The 23,968-nt window shown below is 37.4% G+C and overlaps 2 protein-coding genes across 3 annotated transcripts in view; one reads left to right on the plus strand and one right to left on the minus strand.

Moving 5' to 3' along the window:
* The first annotated feature begins 1,471 nt into the window (after positions 1-1,471).
* Positions 1,472-4,491, plus strand: cckb (cholecystokinin b). Its single transcript, XM_067425454.1, has 3 exons — positions 1,472-1,560; positions 2,184-2,434; positions 4,058-4,491. Exons 2-3 carry the CDS (start codon positions 2,185-2,187, stop codon positions 4,186-4,188), a joined length of 381 nt encoding a protein of 126 aa, XP_067281555.1. The 5' UTR covers positions 1,472-1,560; position 2,184; the 3' UTR covers positions 4,189-4,491.
* Positions 4,492-15,586: 11,095 nt separating this feature from the next.
* The window catches only part of trak1b (trafficking protein, kinesin binding 1b), a 30,432-nt gene continuing 22,050 nt past the window's right edge, over positions 15,587-23,968 (minus strand). For both annotated transcript variants that reach the window (XM_067425197.1, XM_067425196.1), the window contains 10 exons: positions 23,845-23,923; positions 23,630-23,760; positions 23,444-23,518; positions 22,650-22,787; positions 21,762-21,838; positions 21,420-21,629; positions 19,294-19,547; positions 18,104-18,391; positions 16,812-16,914; positions 15,587-16,737 (listed from right to left, as the gene is read on the minus strand). In XM_067425197.1, coding sequence (XP_067281298.1) covers positions 15,960-16,737; positions 16,812-16,914; positions 18,104-18,391; positions 19,294-19,547; positions 21,420-21,629; positions 21,762-21,838; positions 22,650-22,787; positions 23,444-23,518; positions 23,630-23,760; positions 23,845-23,923 — 2,133 coding nt within the window. In that variant the 3' untranslated portion in view covers positions 15,587-15,959. The remainder of the gene's footprint in view (positions 16,738-16,811; positions 16,915-18,103; positions 18,392-19,293; positions 19,548-21,419; positions 21,630-21,761; positions 21,839-22,649; positions 22,788-23,443; positions 23,519-23,629; positions 23,761-23,844; positions 23,924-23,968) is intronic.

Genomic DNA, 23,968 nt, shown 5'->3' on the forward strand with positions numbered 1-23,968 from the left:
GCATATTTAAGTGACAGTGGATCTTTAGTGGATCAGTAGTCTTGATGAACTCACACCTGGAGTACAGAAGTCAAGCTAATTAAAGTGCAGGTTGCCTTCACACTAGGACAGACTCCAATCACACAAACACCTCCCACACGCTAGCCAATCAATTTTCATGCCTCACAGCACCTCCCACACAAGTGTTCCCACACCAACCACGCAAATGTTGCACCCTGATAACCGTAAGAGGGAGAGATAAACGGAGAAAGAATGAGAGAGAGGCAGGTGGACAGTCACAGTTTTATTTATTTACAGCTGTTTTCTGTGAAAACAAATGAAAGTACCCTATGGAAACTTAAATTGTCAAGTCTTTAGGATGTCAAATGAAAAAAAAAGATAGAAGAAGTCTTTTTTGCCACACTCTTATATAATGAAAGTACTGGGGCTATCAACCTCCAAAATTACAAATCACCGTAAAGTATAATTTTATGGCGTTAGTAATTTTGGAACTCAACAGCTTGATTCACATAAATCCTAAATCCAGGATATTCTTCAGAAAGGAACAACATGAGGATGAGTAGATAGTTACACTATATCTCTCTCTATATATTATATATATATTAGGTGAACTATCCCTTGAAGGAAATAGAGCTCTACAGACTGTGATAACTCCTGTACCTTGTGTCTTATCTTCCCATTACTGTGCAAATGAAGGGATCAATTGATATTGTTTAAGGTTGATTGACCTGGATATCTCAAAATGAATCTGCTTGACTTTCTTGTCCAACATCACAGTCTCTATTCTAAGGGTTTATAGAAGGCAGTGTGACGGCAGAAGATAAAGAAAGAAGTCATAGAACAATGACAATGAGAGGAGAAAGAGAAACAAACACAGCGAACTAAAAAGAAAATGGCCTTGGGACAGGTATTGGTACATAGTGTTTACAACATAATCCTTTAAAAGTACTGGTGCTGAAAAAAGTCCAGAAAGTTATATGAAGCTGCAAGTTATATAAAGAGTTATATAAAGTCTTGCTAAAGACACCAGCAGCAGTTTTTATCGACGACTCACAAAACTTTCTGCCAACAATTACATCCAGACTCACACGTGTTTGATTCACATCTGGACACCCAAAGAGTACAGGTGCATGGGCTGATGCTATAACGGCGTCCACACACACTCACACAGGAACTACGAGGCCTGAAATGGGCAGCATCTCTCACTGTCTTTGTCTGTGCAATTGACTTTACATGAATGCATCCCCAAATTCGGATTGAATGTCAGTTAAAAAGTTCAAATAGAATAATTGAATAATTAAAATAACATAAAAAAACAACCTATTGCCATCCTTTTTTGTAGAACAATTTCTGTAATTCTAAGAACAAGCATGCTCAAAAATAGTTTGTAGTATATATGTATGGGCTTAAACACTTTCCATGTGCGTGCATGTCTTTGTGTGTGAATGCATTTGTGTGCGTGTGTGTGTGCACGTCACAGCTGGGTATATAAGAGCCTCTCTCCCTCCTTCCTGAGAATACCCACTTTCATTCTCCTCCAAGCTCACAAAACAGAATAAGGTAAGAGATCTATCTATCTATCTATCTATCTATCTATCTATCTATCTATCTATCTATCTATCTATCTATCTATCTATCTAGCTATCTATCTATCTATCTATCTATCCTCTCACAAGGATTTGACATTCTATTAATGTTTTCCGATGAAAATATAAATATTTATAGAAATATAAAATATTAGACTAACAGTTGGCAACAATCGTAAAACAGTGCTTGATAACTATTGTCTTTTTTCCTTTACGTTAAGAATAGCTACAATAGCAATTTGTTACATTCAAAACTACATTTTCTCTGTTATGTTCTGTTACAGACTAATGAATTTGATTATTGATAACTGAATCAAATTTAAGGATACATTTGATTATACTTCTAGAAAAACAAAAGGCATAAAATAAACAACTGAAGTTAAATAAAAATGTAATTTAATAATAATAACTAAAAATATAAAGAAAATAAATAAAGTATAGCAATAAGAATAAGCATATACAGTTAATATTAACAATAATAAATAAATAATACATCAAAATTATGTATGTTCTGTAATATGAACAACATATGAAGTCTTACTAAAGAGATTTCTTTTAACATGATTGCCTCTCTCCTCCTCTCGTTCACATGTGCAGGATGAACAGCGGGGTGTGCATGTGTGTGATCCTGGCTGCGCTTTCTGCCTCCTGTTTGGGTCGGCCCCGCTCCTCGTCCTCTGAGACTGATGACAGCCCTCTCCCCTCGCAGGTGGATGCCAGTTTAAGCGGGCACCACCGGGTCGTCCGCTCCAGCAGCCTCACCCTCAAACAGCAGCCAGCAGGCGACACAGACCCAGACACCCGTGCCAACCTCAGCGAACTGCTGGCCAAACTCATCTCTAAAAAAGGTGAGACACTTCAACTGCCAAATACACACCAAACAATGTTCCTCGATGACAGAATGCAATTATCTTAACGGGCCCCCCCAAAAAAATGCTTCAACAAATGTTTAATGTTCTGCGTAGTCCAGGGCAGAGACATGCAATGAGTAATTCTGCAGAACAAAAAAAAAGCTGTAAGGAGAGAAAGCAGACAAACTTTGTATATTTCCTTCTCTTGTGCTCTCCCTTTCCTATATCTCTTTTGTGCTTTTTATTCATCTCAATATATATGCTTGTGTATGAATCGTTTAAAAAAAAAAGCGCCTTCATTCAGGAGATTTGGAAACTAGCCGTGAATTCAGATTTTTCTTAGTCCTTTTCCAGTATGTAAGTGTTTAACAATGTAAAAATAAAGATTGGAGTCTTCTTCGACACGTAAACAACATTCTTTTAAAAAGTGTGATACACACATAAGGCATGTTCAACAACAAGAAGGAAAAATAACAAACAAGCAGATAAAATCATTACATGAAATTACAGGTTTTCAGGTTATGAAAGCAAAACCTTTGTCACGCACTATACAGTAGCTCGGGGTTAGCGTTGCTTGGCATTGATAAATATAAACACGGCCGAGTGAAGCATATTTATGCCCGAGGTGTACAAGGGGCGGACATTTTTGGGTCAGGTGTGCACCATTAAATTGCATAACCCCTCATTAGGGTGTAACCTCTTCAAAGGGTATAACTATTACCCTTCCTAATCGCAGGAACAGGGAATTGCACCTCTGAACATATAGAGCAGTGTGGTTTTTTTTAATAAACATTTAATTGTTAACAGCTACTGTTGTGTGTTCGTATGTCAATCAGATATTTTGTAAAGTGGCCAAATGTCCCCATAAAAGCCTGAAATTACAATATGGGGTGCATTCAATTAATATAATTTAAAGGTAAGGTAAGGGTTTTAATATCAGATCATATCATATTAGCCAAGTATACAAAAATGGAAAGTCTGACTCACGATGTGCATGTGTGATCAAAACAATGGTATTCAGTGTGATTTGATCCTATTATAACAGCCCTAGTTTCTCAGTTCACTAAGTTTCTCAATAAGGTCATCTCTCTCTCTCTCTCTCTCTCTCTCTCTCTCTCTCTCTCTCTCTCTCTCTCTCTCTCTCTCTCTCTCAATAATTGTGAGTAGGAGGTGCAAGTTTCACACGTCAGCATGTCAAAACAAGTCTACAACTTGTACAAATTTCAACAAAATTATAGTTTGTAGTTTGTTAAAAGACTCCCATCTGTTGCAAACAGAATCACACCCTTAACAACAGATGCCGTATGTAGCTGACACACACAATAGCATGCCACTCTGGAATTTTTTTTTCTAATCACTATTAAAATGAACTGTTGCTCTGCAAGTGTTACAATGCATAGCAGGCCAAGAGGATATTGACTCTATAAATACCACTTTGACACATCTACCAAAAAGGTTCCCATCTTTTTTGATACAGCACTGAACTAGATCCAGACATGGATGACAAAACAGTAACTGTATATATACTTGTTTTCTTTAACTCGTCTTGATGTACCATGTCACTTTACTGGTTATATATTTAAGATGTTAAGAGACATCCTATCTTTCTTTGTATCCTAGGCTCTGTTCGTCGCAACTCCTCCATGAACAACAGAGCAAACAGCATTAACCACCGGATAAAAGATCGAGATTATGTGGGATGGATGGATTTTGGCCGCCGGAGCGCTGAGGAATATGAATACTCATCATAAAATCCATATATACCACCTGGTTCTTCATCTACAAATAAAGAGTATATTTATTACTACTATTGTTATTATTATTCTAATGTACATTTGTTAAGAAACCAGTATACTACAGAATAGACGTATGCCGGATTTTGCTAAAAAAAAAAGACAAAAAAAGTCTCAAAGTATTGTTTTTAAATCTTGTCATTTTATTTGTCACGGTGGTTTTGCATAAATGAGAACCATTGAGCAAATGTGTTTGTCAGATTCATGAAACCACAGTTTTCAATAAATCAGGTCAGCATTCAACTTTGGCCTTAAATCTTACAGACTCTGGCGGTTTGTCCATCAAAACAACTCACAACCACAAGAACTTGCTTGTAATGGAAGGAAGTGCTCGAAAAGGGCTTAACAAGTATTTGCGGCTCACACTGCAGTCTCATGAAGCCGCTTCCCTTGAAAAGAAAGTGAAGAATCAATAAATGAGTAAAAGAATTAATGGACGAAAAGCTTTAAAGGAACATTAAGAGGAGAGAGTGGGACAATTTCTGGTAAGAAAAGACCATCTGAATTATTCAGATGCTCCCAGACAAAGACAAAGAAAGTAGAAAGAGAGAGTTGAAAGTTTCTTCAAGGAAGACTCGGGGGACTTATTGAGCTTGATGCGCTGTCCTAGGGTAAAGATTTTCATTTGACAGGCATACAGAGACAGAAATAGACTGGAAGACAGACAGATGCAATGGACCTCTCTATATAATAACATCCCATGCGGTGGATATGGCATATGTCTTCAGACTGGTCAGCCACCACGCACGTCACTGTCTACAATAATTAGGCAATATTTAAACGCCCGAGAGCAGGACAAAACTGTCATATTGAAAACATCATCCTTTTCCTCCACTGACCCTTAATTAAAGTGAAATCCTACTGAGCTGTAATCAAATACAGGCCAATAAGAACGGAAATTAATCGCATTAAACCCTCAATTATAGATCCAATGCAATATCGAAGACATATTACATCACATTAGACCACCACTGGATTACATTCAGCTTGCAGTCATGTTTAGTCAAATGAGTTATCGGAGTCAGGGCTGTTGCTGGGCAGGAACACTGAACACCTGGGGACCAAATATTTTCCGTGATTGAAAAAAAAAGTTTAGAGCAGTATAGCAGTGATGGAAAAATCTGAAGACCGTCTGTTAGTTTGACAGATTACACTCAGGGTGATCTTAACTTGTAGCACCCGACGCATGTGGTATTGAGCGCACATTAATTAGACATTTGGGATCAGACGTCACAATTACATCCCTTACAGCTGCGTGCGTACTGGGATAACAGTAAACATCTGTAACAAGTGGATGAAAATGGGCAAAATTCATGGATTAGTAGAAAAATGTGTTGTTGTACCTCGGTGCCATATGTCAGAATCAGAATGCAAAAAAGTCTTTATTTTTAGAGGATCCTGTCATTGAAGACGCCCTTTGAAGCTAAATGCTGATGGTTGCTAGCCATAAAACGGACAGACTAGACTGATGAAACCTGCAATGCTAAGTCTACTATTAAAGCATGGATTTGATGTAAACAACAGGCCTACTTACTCCATGAAGTAATATTTAAACCCATAACATCTTAGGTAACATTTAAACATTTGTATCTCCCAATTCGGACATTATAACTTTGCTTATAACAATTGCAATTTATATCATAATTCTGGAATTGCAGGATATAAACTCGCAAGTCTGTATTTTTTTCTCCCTCTGAATTATCCGCACACAAAACGCGTCATCGCTGTTTGCAAACACCCAAATGGTCAATTATCTATATTGTCTCATCTTTGATCTCAAGCCAAGTTACCTTTATTTATATAGCTCTTATTACAAGTCCAATTGTTTTAAAGCAGCTTCAGTGTTAACAGGAAAATAATGCAACCGAATTTGGATCAGCTGTAAAGTCGCTCTGGAGAAAACAGCGATGTTATCAGCTCATTTCAATTATCATATATCTTCAGTTTTCACATATCTCAGATCTCAGTGTAGGACCTGTGGCTTTAGTCACCGCTGCATACAATTGCAAAAATGTCACGGCAGCTGAATGTGAAAAGTTTCTTCAAACAAGCAAATAGTTGTGATGTTGATAAAAGAGGTGAAAAAAAGAGGGACTGAAGCAGATGCGATGAAGGACAAACAAGGAAAACGTTTATCAATCAACGCTCACCCAGGAGGAAGGTTTGAGTTCAGGCAGATATAGAAAGTTGATTGCGCAGAGGTGTATAGAGTACAGTACATTTCAGTAAAAGTACAGATACTTCACAGAAACAACAACAAAACAAAAAAGCCACCAATTCCTAAACTTGTAAGTCTGGTTTCATAGACAAGCCTACTCCCAGACTAAAATGCTGGTTTAAGCGGTTTTAACTGAAAGCAACTTGCACTGATATATCTTAAAATATGTCATTGCCATTGTTTTGTCTTACACCACAATGTTTTTTTTTCTAAGGCATGTTTATAAAAGCTACTTAAATGCCTAATCCTGGCTTAATCTAAGCCCTGTCAATGAAACCGGTAGCCTGACAAGCCAGAAGCACGCAAGAGACATGCACACTGGAAAACAAGAAACGGTTGATTTGTGAGGGGCATTGTTGGGGGTAATGCATTACAAGTAACGAGTTACGTAATCAGATTACTTTTTCAAGTAACTATAAAGTAACGCATTGCTTTTCAAATTTACAACAAAATATTGGAGTTACTTTTTCAAAAAAGTAATGCAAGTCACTTTTTCATATTTATTTGACTGACAGCTCTCCAGTCCCCATGTTTACAAAAATGGTGCAAGGCGTTGTGTGAACAAGTTATTGTAGTTCTAGACTAAATCTGAGCGTTTATTCATCTCACTTGCAAAATTAAAATATAAAATCAGTCAAATGCAAAATCAGAATACTATGCAAACCTCCAATAATTAAATGTTAAATAAAACTAATATTTTTATGCATTCAATCCCAGTTTATTGACCGATATCTTGCTGCTGACCTTTAATGATTCAGTTAAACATGAGCAAAAATTACTAGATTTTTGGTTTTTATTGTTAAAATCTGATTCCATTCTTCCAATATCCAGAATGGCAGCACAGCAGAGCTGCACCCTCTAATGTTCATGCGTCAATTTGCATTTTTGGCTTATTATCTTTACCTTTGCTGCACAAATATAGAACTTTTTGTTATAAAAAACAAGCCCAACCCAGGTAGGAAAAAGTAACGTAACGCATTACTTTTCGTAAAAAGTAACTAAGTAACTCAATTAGTCACTTTTTAAGGGAGTAACGCAATATTGTAATGCATTACTTTTCAAAGTAACTTTCCCCAACACTGGTGAGGAGAGCTAGCCTGGATGCCAGCCGAACTTAGCCCCGTCCACAACATTTTTAGGTTGTGCGGTTCGGTCTGGACTTGATCCATAGAGGAGTAATTATCCCCGAACAGAAACTGTTCGGACCAATGAAATCATCAGGGCGGGCTTTAGACGATGATGGACAGATGATCAACAGTAACGTAATCATGCACGTCATCAAAGGGGCTTGGATTATATTTGTTTGAATCCTAAACGGAGAGCTTGTTTGTATATGCATTCACCTTCACAATTTCTCTCAGAAATTATGATCATGTTGGGTAAGTACTCTGTGTATCATTAAATTCTTTTATTTTTTTACAACACCGGCAAAGATCGTGTATTCCAGCCTGATTTCAGCACGCGTGCAGACAGGGTTGCCAAGTTTTTACAACAAAACGTGCCAACTACTAGACCAAAAAAAAAAGCTTCACGGGGGGTTCTCCGGGGAAAGAAATGGTGTTTGAGGGGTAAAATGTGTTATTTTGGGAAGGTAGCCTGCTAAAATTCACACACATGGGTCTATATATCAATCAATCAATCAATCAACTTTATTTATATAGCGCTTTTACAATCACGATTGTGTCAAAGCAGCTTCACAGTGTCAAACAGGATAATATTGCAACAAAATTAGATTTGTCTGTACAGTCGTTCTGGAGAAAACAGTGATGTTATCAGCTTATTTTAATTTATCATACAGCGACAATGTTGGCATATCAGTATTATAGTTTATAGAAATAAAAAATCTAATACATAAATTTTATTTGTATAATTAGTTGAATAACTTTAATCATAATTTTAGTGTCCCCAACTGAGCAAGCCAAGCCAAAGGCTACAGTGGCAAGGAACCAAAACTCCATCAGGGCATGATGGAGAAAAATAAACCTTGGGAGAAACCAGACTCAGTCGGGGTGCCAGTTCTTCTCTGGCCTATATCACATAATAGTCACAACCCGCGGACATAGAAAACAACCGGAGGAAAAAATGCGGACCTGGCAACACAGTGCAGTTGAGCTCTGTTGACATTAAAGCGTAATGCGTCGCTCCATTGCTCTGATTGGTTGTAGGTTTATCCAACTGAGGTCTTTCCTGGTTCGGTTGAAACACGCCCCATCATCACAGACCAATGGGGCAGTATCAGACTCATATTCTGACTAGAGTTGAGTATGACCACATCAGGCTAGAGGAGAGCAATCACATGTTTATATTCTAAAATTAAAATGAACACCTCAAAATGGAAATAAATCAAGGTCAACAGCCTTTTAAACTCAAGTCTCAGTTAAGCTCAATTGCTCAAAAAGGGCATAAGTAACGATACCTTTCAAAAAGGTCTCTTCAGTATAATGGATGAATAAAACAGTGTAAAGCACTGAAAGCAGTGGTTTCTGCTGCTTCATCTCATATTTTAAGATGAAAAAAAGGCGTAAAGTAGCCCTGTTGATAAATTTGGTTAAGGGCAAAATGCACAAAATAGTACCTTTAATGCTTTGTATACAGCAATAACACTTTCTGTATTGTAGCAGAAATAAACTGCTTCACAAAACGTGCCATGCAAAATGTAATTGCATTACTCATTACAAATGTATTGGAGTAAAGTATACTTATTTAAAAAGGTAGTCAAGTAGAGAGTAAAAGTTGCTAATATCTTTGATACCCAATAAAACAAAGTAACCATAACGATACTTAAGTACAGTAAATAATAACATTTACTCAAAAACTTTACAGCACTGCAATTGTGTTCAGTTAATTTTAGTGACTGAACTGCGGAAAACATTGCGTAGTGCTGAACATGAAAAGTTACGCACATTTCTCTTCAACTGTTCTCTTCATAAATCAATATATGCATTATCTTTAATTAAAATAAATCCTGTAAATTCAGTTAAAATTAGGATAAACTGGAGCCATCGGTTACATTCTTGTTACAGTGTTACAACTTTTTGCCCTCGTTTTAAAAGATGAGCAACTGCTTGTGTTATTTCATGTCTGGCTGGATGACGCAAATGGATGAACCAAAACATGGCTACTTATATGTGACCAGAGATTAACATTCTCAGATGGATATCTCAGTATATAATTGAGGATTTTCAGATTTCTAAAACATCTTAGTGATTTGCCTCCAAGACAACAGAAAAGTAATAGTGATAAATAAAATTTTCAAATAATGTCCCACCTGCTTCAGGGATCATATTAAATGCTGTTTGTGCTGATTCATCTTAAGATGCGGGACATCTTTATGGCATATAAGAAATACTTGAGTGCAGATAGTTTCCATCCTGTTACCATGGCAATTACTATGAATACCTGGGCCTTTTCTTTTTACAATCCTAATAAGGTAGTTTGAGCATATTGACTTACTTTGGAGAGCATGTCTGAAGTAGGCAAGAACTGAAATTCGGTTAGTCACCATCCTGTCTGGGATAACAAATTGCTTCCTATCACTTTCGTTTTGTACTCCTTCATCCAAACAACAGGCTACATAAAAAAGCTGCGCTGAAGGAGGAATGCGACGGGTTTGTGAAACTGTATAATTTGTTTTCTTGTTTTTGTCTTCAAAGCGAGAAAATCACATATTCGACCCTTCTCATGAACATAAAAAAAATATCTTGCGTGGGTTTTTGGCATATATTTATTTTCGTTTTCATCACACTTTGTTCTAATTCACCAAATGGAAATACAATAAAAACTAAATGGATAAACAGCGTGAATATTCAATATCTACATGGGCGGGAATTAAATGGCCCTTTCCACTGCTCAGTCAACCAAACATCAAACCATGCCGTCATCAGTTTTGCACAAAATAATAATAGTCATCCACTGCTATAGTTGTACTGATTCTCAAAATGTTTATTTTAACTTCATTTCATCTCTTTCTCAACAAATAGACTATCTTGGCTTGGCTTGACACAAACCGTACCGGGGCATAGCCTAGACATGGATTATGAAAAATATTTGTTTATCTCATAAATAACTTTGCATCTGCACCCACAACTATCCCTAGCCTATATTTTTAGTACACTGCCTGTTGAATTTAAATGATGACTTTCAAAATCTATGTGCCAAAGCTACACAACTACCAATTATTGTAGTTAAACCATGGTTACCACAAAAAAAAAAACGATTTTGCTACACTAGCCATTGTTTAACAATGGTATGGTATTTTTAGTAAGACTGTGGTTATAATCAATCCACCAAAAAGGCTTGACCACGAGAAGGTTTGACCACGGACCCCATGGACATCCCTGTGCCCCCCTCTGAACCAAGGGAAATGGACTTTATAATAGCGTGTATTTTCTCACTCAAACCACTGCCGCCTGCTGCTTTGGCTACTGAATGCTGCCCATAACTGCTGGTCTAAGATCTGTTTTCTTCGTAATATTATTAGTGAAAAAGAGTTGGCAAAAGATCCAGTGCGTTTTTGTATTTGCGCTCGTCAAATGATTCAATTTCCAACGTTTTTTCGCTTCGGTGTGTAATGTAGCCATTAGCATGTTAGCATGTAGCATGATTGTTGATTTCTAGAATGCAACGGCCAATCACATGTTTTTAAGTTAGAATCCACTAACCGCTCGAGTTTTTGGCCACATGCGCAAATCCTCTCTAACAAACTGTACATTATGCGAATAAGAGATTCATTGTGTCGTCAGCTTCACTGATTAATAAACGGAACTTTGTGAGATTGTGTTCATTGATTGAGTGTCAGCTTTTAGTGATTATAAAGGGAGCTATCTTTGTGCGCTGTCTAGGCGAAATAAAACAATAGTAAATAGGCCTATAATATATTCAGAACTTGAATAAAATTTTCGTTTTCCATTCTTGACAAGCAGCCACATACACGTTTCAGTACAAAGGCTCATCTGAAACACACACACACAAACACACACACACGTTAGCATGACTTACAAGGACAATTTCTTCAAACCAGAAAAAGGTGGTTTAGTGGGACTATGAATAACACAATACATGGCGCCCGGATTTTTTTGCTGACTTACAAGGACGTGTGTCCTAGAAGACAAAAACCAGCATTATGAGGACAAATGGTTTACAAGGACTATGTGATGTTACACACACACACACACACACACACACACACACACACACACACACACTATCTCCCCTCTTCTGCCGCATTAATTGATCCACCACACTAACGGTAGTGCAGTTAGCAAGTTCAGGATAAAATTCAATATACCAACAATCCCCTGCTGTTGCAGTTACGTTTAATGACAACGTACTGTATGCTAGCTTTACTTAACATCACAATAGCATCAGCCTCATTTTCTGGATTTTCTATAATGTCTGTGCCATTTGCTGCAGCTGAAGTGTCACCCGACGCTGCTGTAGTTTTAGGGGCTGGCTTCCGAAAACACTCAAAGAGTGTAGTTTGAGTCTGTTTTTGTTTCAGTGGTCCAAAACCGTTAGTGATTCGCAATCGCAACCACAGTCTGCGTTCGCAACACAGACGGGGTGAATTTATGAATGAAAGTTATGTCACAAAATGATAATGTTACCAACCCGATCACACATAAATGCCTATAAATAGTACGAGTGTGGAATGTCGTGGAATGTATATGATGCATATGATACGCTGTTTTTCGCGTGCATATGATACGCACTTTATGGCGTATATATGACACGCGCTTGGGTAGGTTTAGGGTAGTGGGGCGTATATATGACACGCGCTTGGGTAGGTTTAGGGTGGTGGGGCGTATATATGACACGCGCTTGGGTAGGTTTAGGGTGGTGGTGTGGGAGGGTGCGTATGTATATTACGCCATAAAATGCGTATCATATGCACGCGAAAAACAGCGTGCCATAGACACGCCAAAATGAGTTTTGGCGTATACATTCCACGACATTGCACACTCGTACTATTTATACGCATTTTTGTGAGAATACCCTGATGTTACGTATCCTCACCCTTTTTTAAGTGGGTATACGGAAATTCTTGGCCTTTCCTAGTGGGTATACGGCGTATACCTGCGTATCATGTAGACTACACCAGTGTGTTAGTTTGTCTGAGTTCACAACTATAAGGATGGCAGGGCTTACCATTAGCCAGGTCAATTGGATATTTTTTTACGGTCTATGATTGGAATGTGTGCAGAAGATTGTGGGTGATTGAAGGATGCAAAACAAAAGCTGCCTTCCAAGGACCCATCAAATTGAGACAGCCTTCCGCGGTGCTTGATGATGTGGCAGCCGAGATATGCAGCCTTACTAGGACATAAGCCTTCCGTTTGAGAAGCACCCTATTATTCTGTTGCATGAAACAGAGGAACAACTGACGACGGCACAGATTTATGGATGATTGACCAATCAGTGGAAAGGGGCATTTAATTCCCTTCCATGTAGAGATTGAATATTCAAGTTAAAAAAATGTGCGTTCCAGACGGATCGGATTTTGGATTTTTCCCGGCTCCTTCTAGGAAAATAAATCTGGAATGTTATTCAAAGTCGGACATTCGGCATGTGAACTCCAGATACATCAATTAACCCTGACCTCAGCGAGTATCTCATTTCACGTCCTTTATCTCTTTCCCTGCCAAACACAGAATTTTCTGTTATTTGTGAGGAAACGCTTCCCTGCCAAACACAGAATTTTCTGTTATTTGTGAGGAAACGCTTCCCTGCCAAACACAGAATTTTCTGTTATTTGTGAGAAAACGCTTCCCTGCCCAACACAGATTTTTCACTGTTATATGCTAGTCGCCGCTATTACACATCTTCTGAATGAGTACAGAATCTCTTGATCAAAACACAGGTGAAGAAGATGCAAAAAAGCAAGCGATCGTAAGCAGATGTGTATGTAAAATAATGTGATCATCAACATTAAACGTCATATAAATTAAAACTGCCTAATGTTTCTGAATAAAATGTTGACCTAGAACAAACTAGGACTGTGCAAGCATTAGGGATTTTAATGGACTCGATCTCCATTTGAATCATCATTCTGAATCTGATGCGGATGCAGTTTTTGACAAAAACGTGATTTTCTCAGCTTTTTTTGTGCATTTTTAAATGAAACTCATTCATATTTAAGTGGTGATTAAAAAGAAATAAATGCAGGTAGATTAAAAAGGTTTTTTTAAGCAAAGGGATCTGCTATTCTTTTGATACATTTCATGCTCAGATATCCAAACAACAAAATATTCTATGGGCCATTTCATTTTTGTGAAAATTATAAAGAAAACCTGGTGGTGGTTTAAATGAGCATAAACATAAAAACAAACTATAAAATTGAACATTAAGTTTATGTAATTTATGCATTCGTTTTTGTTTTTCAGTCTGCTTAAAAAAAAAAAAAAAATATGACTTTCTTATTCTGCGTTTGCCATAGTAGACACAAAAACACGATGCTCTCGTTGTGTGATGGCGACATCATGTGGACAACGTGAATGTCACCTCTGATCGATTGGAACTCATGAGGTCTGAAGTAGCCTGCATATCAGTGATTCAGTGGGCATATCCATCCTAAACAGTATGCGACATAAAGATTAAATACTATTTAGGGCGGATAGTAGGCCCTATGCGTATTGGGATGCAGGGTTACGTCCAACATCGTCTGCAACGCAGCATAAACCCAATGTGCATAAGCCCACGGATCCCAAAGGACCCAAAACTATGAAACCGAGTCCAAATCATCCAAAATAATGTTATATAAAATAACACAATGGGGATAAACAAACGTTCGTAGCACATAAAAACAACGTCTTACCTCTTTCAAGTGCGAAACAATTAGTTTACCTCCACTTCTAGTATGTGTTAACTAGAATAACGGTTATCAAAATGTTAAACAAATCGAAACTACCCTAATGTAAGCTTTTCTTGCATTAAGATACAGTACATTCATGTAGTCATAATTAATATACTGAATAACAAATAATTTGAAATATATACATGAGATTTTAGAATGTTTTTGTTGTTGTTGCTACTTCACTTTTTATGTCTATGATCAGTGGGAGGAAAATGAGTGAATACAAAAGAGAGAGGACACAGTGCCCTCTAGTGACAGTTATAGACATCAATGAGCAGAACCGACATTTTTATTTCTCCGCATTTATTTTTATTTGATAATAAAACAATAAAAAAACATTAATGGGTAGTCACTAATCTAGCAGCTTTCACCCTTGTAAGACCATTACCTAAAAGCCAAAAATCTATCAAATAAAATTAAAAAAACTTTGTGAAACAGGTGCATGGTGATAAACACCACATTAGAACATAAAAGTGCACATTTCAATAACATGAAACAAACAAAACACTGTAAATTTCCAATTAAACAAGTGCTCAGTGCTCTAGTTTGCAGTGCTCTCCGGCTGCTCAAATGTTTCCCAATCATTCAGTTCATAGTCTGACATGACAGATGACTTAAATACAGGCCACTCTTCTTTTTTATCATAGAAAACAGAGATTCATATCAGCAGCACTTTCTGAAACCAGTTTATCCGTGTATAGCCAAGCCTCAATTCCTTCATCCTCTTACTGAATCAAAAGCTACAATTTTCTGAAGAATTTATCTTCTAAAAAAGATACAATCCGAGACATAGAACAAGAGAGTTGGTGAGGTGGGTGATTTAACCTTTCCTACACATTCTGTCTGCCATCATCTATACATCAGGCTCAAATGCCACCCTTCAAAACCAGCAGGCATTTAGGGAAATATCTATTTGCCCTAAGCAGCGACAGAACACCATTGATCCCAAATCAATAGATTTTATACCCTGGAAAACCCTCAGCTCAAAAAACTATGTCAAATGTAGAAACTTAGTTCTAATTCATAGTGATCGAAACATACATGTGACTGTAGATTTTCCAGTTCACTCAGGTTTAATGGTTTATTTCTTCCTGCATGTGCACTGCGAAGTGAAATTGAGGTCAAAGGTTATGTACAATCAGCACCATCGGTACAGGAACATATTGATTGTACAGGACAATTCGGGGAGTTAGTGTGGAGAGTAAAATAGACAGATCAGCATGAATAAAAAGTGTATGGCTGAGTAAACGTGTATGATTTTTTTTTTTTTTTTTTGGGGGGGGGGGGGGGGGTGTGTCTTAGTGGCTTTTGTACATATGTGGTTTAGGATCACAATGACTTTCAATGTATGAAAAGCTAAAATATTCTTGTAATATATATCTTGTAAAGTTATACAGGGTTGGAACGAGGGTGATCAAATGAAGACAGAATACATTTGTGGTGAATTATTACTTTAAATTAGTGTGTGTGTGTGTGTGTGTGTGTGTGTGTGTGTGTGTGTGTGTGTGTGTGTGTGTGTGTGTGTGTGTGTGTGTGTGTGTGTGTGTGTGTGTGTGTGTGTGTGTGTGTGTGTGTGTGTGTGTGTGTACAAGTTATGATTTCTAAGTTAGTAAGTTAGTGCCCTATCTATTGATTGTGTGATTCATTATAATGCATAACTTATTTGAGACTTGTTTGCTTAGGTAGTTTAGGACCCAGTAGCATTTCATCCCCTTGAGGTCCAGGCCCCTTCATTGCCATACTGGCCCCAACCATAGCAGGATAGCTCCGATTCCTCCTCATACCTTCGTTTAGTGGACTAAAGGGGGACCCTGCCCTTCGAAGACCACCAAGAGGACCTATAAGCGGGCTTGGCCTTGGAATCCCACCCCCTGTTGCCCCAGAAGCCCCAGGGCTTGCCAGCCCCAACCTTTTCAGCTTATCAACTAAATTGAGATTATACATACTGACATCAGTTTGGCTCTCACAGTCTTTAGCCTGATCCCCGGAAACCCCTGCTACCTCTTTCAAAATGGATCGTGCCGGCTTGGAAGCCAGAAAGTTTTCATACGATGGGCTTTTAAATGAGAAAGGCATGGAGGTGTCGGAATCAGAAACCACAGATCCTGGGCTGGGAGTGTGCCGTGTGGGGGAATTGGGTGGGGTAGTGGGGCGGTGGGGGTCGGGAGGGGGAGGAGGAAGAACTGAGGTGGAAAATAGAACTCCTCCACTTCCTCTGTCCCAGCTCTGAGGCTGGTACACTGCGGCAGAGATGCCCCTCTCCTGCAGGAGGCGCACCAGCCCCAAAGACGTGCTGAAGGTTTTCGTGGAGTCCCGCAGGTTGGTGAAGGATTGCGACTGGGACAGACTCATTCGACGAGGAGTACAGGGCGTGACGGCAGGCGTCGACCGCAGGCTGCTTGACATCACGCAGGACGAGGTTGGGACAGGATTTAAACTGAACAGAGAAGCAGAACATTATGTGCTGACTGACTGGTCACTTATTGTCTCAGTAACAGGACATTACATTACCTGGGGGTCACCCTTGTGAGTTCATCAGAGGGATGGAGGATTTTGCAGGTCGTGAAGGTATATGTTGAACTTGTGTGAGCCATGCATTTGCCTGGGAAATACACTGAAAAAGGCACAGAAGCTGAGTGCATAGTCAAGTCAAGTCAACTTTATTTATATAGTGCTTTTACAATGACGATTGTTTCAAAGCAGCTTCACAGTGTTAAACAGGAAAATATGGCAACAAATCATTTTATTTTGATATTTAGTTGAAAAATCAAAATTTTTGTGTCCCCAAAATAAGCAAGCCAAGCCAAAGGCGACAGTGGCAAGGAACCAAAAAGACATTAAGACATTGGAGGCGTAGCAACATTCTTATTTATTTTTATAAATAAATATAAATAAATATGTAAAATTATATATTATATTATATACTCTTAAAATATATATTTTTTAAGGTTTACATGGCTACTTAAAAATACATGGATTTAAATTATTGATTTGAAAAATGTGTAATATTGTCATCTAATATGTTTAAGCCTAATTTATAGGAAATTATTTGCCTGAGATGCCTCAATCAATCAAATAAATAAATAAATAAATAAATAAATAAATAAATAAATAAATATTTTATATTTAATTACATTAATAAGCCTACTCACTCAGTCCTTATACAAAACTATTGAATATATAGTAATATATACAAATATGTAGTTTTAAATAATTGTATTTAAACAAATAAAACAATTATTTAAAATAAAATGTATATATTTTTGCTTATTTACATTTAACAAATACATGGAAGTTATTTGTAATTTTTACATTTATTAGCTTAATATATGAAATCGCTTGCCTGGGATAATGGGAAAATATACAGTTTTGATTGATCAATCAATCATTCATTCAATCAATTAATCAATCAATATTTTATAATACATTTAATTTATTTAATACATTTAAATTATGTACAAATAATTTTGTACAAGGACTAATTACTGCAAATATATAATAATTTATTTTATTTATTATATATTATTTTTTTAATAATTTAATTTACATTTCTGTTTACCAAATACATAGATTTAAAATATTTAATATGAGTTTATTTATAAAAATCTGGGACAATGGGCAAATGGTCTTGATTTATTCTTAAATAGATACACTTTATGCAGCATATTTCCACATCTGAATTCATACATACAAGAAAAAGTTTTCTTTGAAACAAGTATTTTAAAAAAAAAAGTTTATTATTACATAAATATCTTTGCGTTGCATGCAAGCTGTCTGTAGCACACATAAACATGTTGACTTACTTGAGAACTCTATAGAAGCGTGACCTGTGCTGAGACATGGCGACGGGGAGGCTGAGGAGGCAAGGCTATGGGCAGGAGGGACACTGCAAATAGATGTGGTTGTGGTGGGAAGGTTCTGGAAGTAATGCTCTCCAGGCTCGTCCTCCTCGTAGTCGGCATACTGATACACTTCCTCCAGGTCCAGCTCCAGGGGACGGTAGCCTTTCGGGACCACACCAGGTCGAGCATCCAGGATACCGCCCAGATTAGGCTGTGCTAACTGCTGCCAGTGCTGAAGGGTAGCTGAGCCTAGGAGTAAAACATGAGGGATGTTGAGATGGAGAACCGTGTGATTGCATAACCTAATGTGCACAGTGGCTACACATCAGCTTAGTGTGAAAACAAACACATATTAACAATGTTACAATGCTGCAATGAAGTGATAATGAAAAACAAAAAAATGAAGGAAAGAAAGGAAGAGTATATGATGAGAGAATATGATGTCTTTATTGAAGAAATACTAAATAAAAAGAACACATAATGAGAGAAAATAAAAGATGGAAAAAATACAAGAAAGTACAAGAAATACAGAAATAGAATAAAAAGGGATGAAGATTAACACAAGCAAACGTGCGTGTCTATTTTTTACTTATTGCCCAATAGGTGGCAGTGATAAAATTCCCCAAGAACTTTCACAACAAACTTAACTAAAACAATATTTCGAAATTAATACTATTTCACTACTTTAAGCAGTTTAAGTACTACACTATATTTAGACATACTAGAATATATACAGAAATGACTGACGGGACTCTTTTAAATAGCACATAGATGGTTTAGCATAAATCAAACACAAATAAAGTCCTGTCTCTTTGATTGCCTCATAGTAGAGCTTTTGTAGAATATATGAATATGGATAACAGTAACAGCATATGCAAAAGTAAATTGCATCAACCAAGTGATACAGAGGGTGTTTCCTTCAAAATGAGCTTTTTTTTAATTAAAAAGGCCACATTTATCCATTTTCAAAACTTTGTCATAATCTGATCTTTAGTGTAAATGTACCCAGGAGCGGGACTCTCTGAAGTACGAGTGTTTGCGGGGATGCATTAGTGCCCACAGTGAATTGAAAAGCATCATAGTGGGTGGGCGTGGCCTGGAACGGTAATGCAGGAATGTCTTAGGATAGACATTTTGGGTATTTCGGTCACCTTCCAGAGGTTTGACAATCTGGAGCTTGTCGGGAAGATAAGGCCGACTGGCCCAAGCGCCCAGGGACATGATGCTCTCACTGTGCACAAGCCTGTTTGAATAATCTCCACAGTCCGCCGGGTCCCGATTACGCCTCCCCCGCTCCCCCTCGAAGAAGAGACGCTCGCTCAGACAGTTCTGCCTTCGTAGAGACAGTCGCCGCAGAGCGAGCTTGAGCTCCTCGGAGCCAGATCGCTTCTCAGAGGCGTCGACACTGCAGTCAGAGAACAAGGAAAGTCATTTGATTGAAAACATGGGAAAACATGGGACATTTTTTAGGAAACAGTGGCATTTGTTTGTTTTAATTATACGGATGCTGAACTTAGTCACAGTATTTAATAGCTTTACATCAGAAATATCAGCCTGCTTGCATTTCCCACTTCATCAGTTACATTTCAAATGTTATTTTGATGTTAAAACTTTGTGAATGACCCACAAACTCATTCAAGTGGGCCAGAGCCAGTGGCCTCTCAGACTATTTTAAGAGAATATATTAACCAGGGCTGGACTGGAAATCTGGCATACCGGGCATTTTCCCGGTGGGCCGACGTACTTTGGGGCCGATTTTTTTGCTGTTTTTTTGTGTGCCACTGACCTGTCATACAGGGACAGCGCCCCATTGGTTTGTCTTCTGAATTGAGAGGCCAAAGTGAGAGAGACCTCCCCTCCATATTAGGCGCTTTTTTCTATTTATTTATTTATTTATTATTTGAGCGCATGGAACTGCAAATGGCGAATATCCGCACAGCGCAGCTGCTGATGAACGTATCCGAACGGCACTTTGACTTCGAATTTTGTTTTATACAATCGTATGATATGGGAACATTACAGGTTCTGTGTTGAATCAGCTGAAAACAGCAGCGAGCATGTATTCATGACGTGGTAAAGTGGAATAAAGCAATTCACACAAACGTTTCACTTTAGCACAACCACAATTTACAATCCACAATTGCAGCTATTAACAGCAAATATTGGTGTTTTGGAAGAAAAATATTTATTAAAATTGTTGCTATTATTACTTAAATTAATATTGCAGAATATAAATCACTTTTTATAGAGGCTGTTTTCATATTTTCTACAGGTGTTTAAAAAAATGTTTTAATTACAAATATAATAGTTTATTATGTATGTTTTATATATTTAGAAACCATATAGCCATATAATGAGGAGCATGGTTTTTACAGTCTATGTTTTTACCCTGTGACTACTACGATCTTGCATTTAAATGAAACTGGCCTGTATACAGTAAACTACAGTCTATAAAACAGCTTTAAAGTCTGGATCCCATGAATTAAGGACAAAGCTTTTTTTTCCTCTTTAATAGTTTTATGAACTTTTTAATAGAACTAATGAAATGTAATTAAATTATATTTCAATGATAGCCTCATAAGAGATATATTCAGTGTCTTACTTAAATTATGTGTTAACTCTTGAAAAATATGATTGTTTTTAACATGGTAGTTAAACCCAAATATGTGATAGTTTTTTTTTCACCCTGATGTCATTCCAAACCTAAATGAATTTATTTCTGTGTAGCATAAAATAAAATAATTTAAGTCTGTTTTTTTTATTCATACAATATTCAAATGGTAGCCTAACCAAAATGGCTCGATTGCCAACATTCTTCAAAACATCTTTTGTGTTTCACAGAAGTCATGCAGGTTTGAAATGAAAGGAGAGAGTAAATTATGACAGCATTTAAAAGCAGTAAATTTACTTTACTGCATCTTAGCTCAAAATAATCAGTGCTTTACTGTCAAGTGTATCTCTGTGTGACAAAAAAAAGCAATATTAAGTTTATCTGCATTTGCAGCAAATTCGATAATATCTATCATTATTTGTAATTGTCCTATTTTTATTTATTTACTCCAATTTAAGGCCCCAACCCCAGCAAAAACATTTACAGGGAACTCATGGGCCGGATGTGCTGGGTTTGCCAGGGTCGAATTTTAGCCCCAGTCCAGCCCTGGTTTTAACCTACATTTATTTTTTCCCCAGCACAACAGTAACTGCATTGTAATTCACCTAAAGGTCAAAATGAAGTTATTGGCTTACAGCCTCTGTAAACACAGCCTCATAGACTCACGCAGCATCTGAGGAGCCGGTCTCCTGAAGAATGCTCTGTGTACGGTTGTCAGGAGCTGCAGTGTTGCTATTGCTGTCAGATAGGGGGGAGCTAAGGGAGGACAGCGTCTGATTGGACCCAGGGATGTTAGTAGCAGAATTAGCAGGAGAGCGCTGCCTGACGGACTGATTGATGTTCTTCACAGTCTCAAACACACGCTTATGACGGACCCTTGAGGCAAAAGCATGTTTTGTTACTGATTGCAAAGATGAATCGAGAGTTAGTGTAAAAGAGTAAATTCAATAAAAAAATTCTGATTATGACAAAGAAAGAAAATGTGCTGTGTGAGGGGAAGGTTCAAACCTCTGATCTTCGTTGTCAGGATTCTCAAGACTCAATTCCTTCCTCATGGTTCCCTCAATTTCAGCAGCCAAGGAGTCCTAAAACACACAAACACACCATTTTTTTATAGAATTCTATAGAGTTATATTGTTTTTATATACAGCTAGTTATAAAGACTAACCGAAAACTTTCCGCATTTTTTACTATGACTATAGAAATTTATTTACTTCATTTTTGTACCGTTTTTAAAAATGAAGACATCTGCAAAAGTATGTTTTGTCAGATTTAGCTCACCTTTGTGTACAATTTTACCCCTAAAATATAATTAAATACACACAAAGAAAAAGAAAAACAATTATTTATAATAAACAACATTATAAAAATAATTATTTATAATAAACAATACCATACTTTTTTTTTTTTTTGTTTGGGGCTTGTTCTCCAGTTTTAAAATTCCCCTTTCAATGCCAAAATGTCTTATAATCAGGGAAATTTTATTTTTATACTAATAGATTTTCAATTAATTTGGAATTTTATTTGGTATGTGTCATTACCAAACTAGTTAGAATTTGACAATGTTAATTGTTTTTATTTCTTACTATATTATAACTTACCTAATGTAAATTCCAATACATATTTTAGGATTCTCTAATAAATAGAAAGTTCAAGTCTCAAATAGATTTTTCTGTAACAATGTAAAAGTCTTTACTGTTACTTTTAATCAATTGAATGCATGCTTTCTGATTTCTTTAATAGTAGTGTGAATTGTACTGTTAGCTAACTTGTATCAGCAAGTCTTTTCCAGCTTTTGTCATAACACCAAATCCACTCCAGCAGACAATAAAAAAAGATATATTTGTTTGTGATCTCCTAGTGCACTGGCCTTGCATGAGTTATATGTTTGTGTACCATAGGAAAAAGTCCCAGAGGGTGATAGCGTCGAGGAGTTCCTGCAGACACACTGCGGTTCCGTAGGTTCTTGAGCTCCTCTTGAGCCTCATGGAGCATTTCAATGCACTCTGAGTATTTCTCCTCCAGCTCCTGCAGCTGTGTGTGAGGAACCAACAATAGTCAATAACATTCACACAGAATAAGTGAATATATTATGAAGACATGCTTTTGTAAGATTAAGGATCCTATTTTAAAGATCTAAGCGCATAGTCTAAAGAGCATGGTCTCTTTAGCCACGCGGTCAAAAAAAGTGTTGCCCCTATTCTCTTAATGAGTCATGGGTGTGTTTTGGCCATAACGTGCAATAAAGCAATCAGAGTCTGATCTCCCATTCTCTTTAAAAGCTAGTTGCGCTTGCACCATGGCGGATTCGCTATTTACATTTTTTAAGTGAACACTTCTCCAAGCGGAATCCTTTTATTTTTAACTTTTAAAAATGTGTGCGCTGCTGCATGTCTCTGTGAGACATAAGCAAAGACTGTTAAATAACAAAAATATTGTACATTCTATTTCAGTTGCCTCAAAATTGCAGTGCGGCAACAATGCACCTGTACACACCTTGTTTTCAGACCAGACCTTGGGCACACAAACAGGTCCAAATGCATTTGCTATTTAAACAACGTGAAGCAGGAAGTGAAAATGAATATTGCTTTAGGCTGAAACTAGCAAAACACACTTGCCACATTACGCCGGGCGTATGATAGGGCCCTACATACGTGAAATACTGATTTATTATGTTTGAAATAAAGTACCTCGGTTGTGAGCTGTTTCTGAGCATCTTTAGCTGCCGAAAGGTGCTGAGAAAGTTCTTCGTTCTCAATGGCAAACTTTCAAAGACATACACAAACACATATACACATATAAATCTCAGCACATATTTACCTCATAAATTGTATAATTTGTTCTCCAATAAAATGAATGATGCAAACAACTCTCACAGTTTTGGCTTTTTTCTGCAGGTCCACTATCTGAGAGAGTAAGTGTGTGATTTCCTCCTGTTGGCGAGATGCATCTTCTGTCTTTTTCGCCAGCTCTTCTGCTATACTGGAGATCTGGATGCTAGACTGTCCTGTTTGAAGAGAAAGGTAGACTTATTTTTGTTGTGTTAAAATATAGAGATCTAAACCTCCACTTAAGCCAACATTTCACTCACTTAGCTCTCTGACGCAGTCATTCACCAGCTGCTGTTCTTTCTCCTCATATGACTCTGTCTCAGACTTCAGATGACTCGCCTAAGGACCAGAAAGAGAGCCAATACTGTTTAAAGGTCAAGTGTT

This window comes from Pseudorasbora parva, chromosome 19 (assembly GCF_024679245.1).
Source record: "Pseudorasbora parva isolate DD20220531a chromosome 19, ASM2467924v1, whole genome shotgun sequence".
NCBI lineage: Eukaryota > Metazoa > Chordata > Actinopteri > Cypriniformes > Gobionidae > Pseudorasbora > Pseudorasbora parva.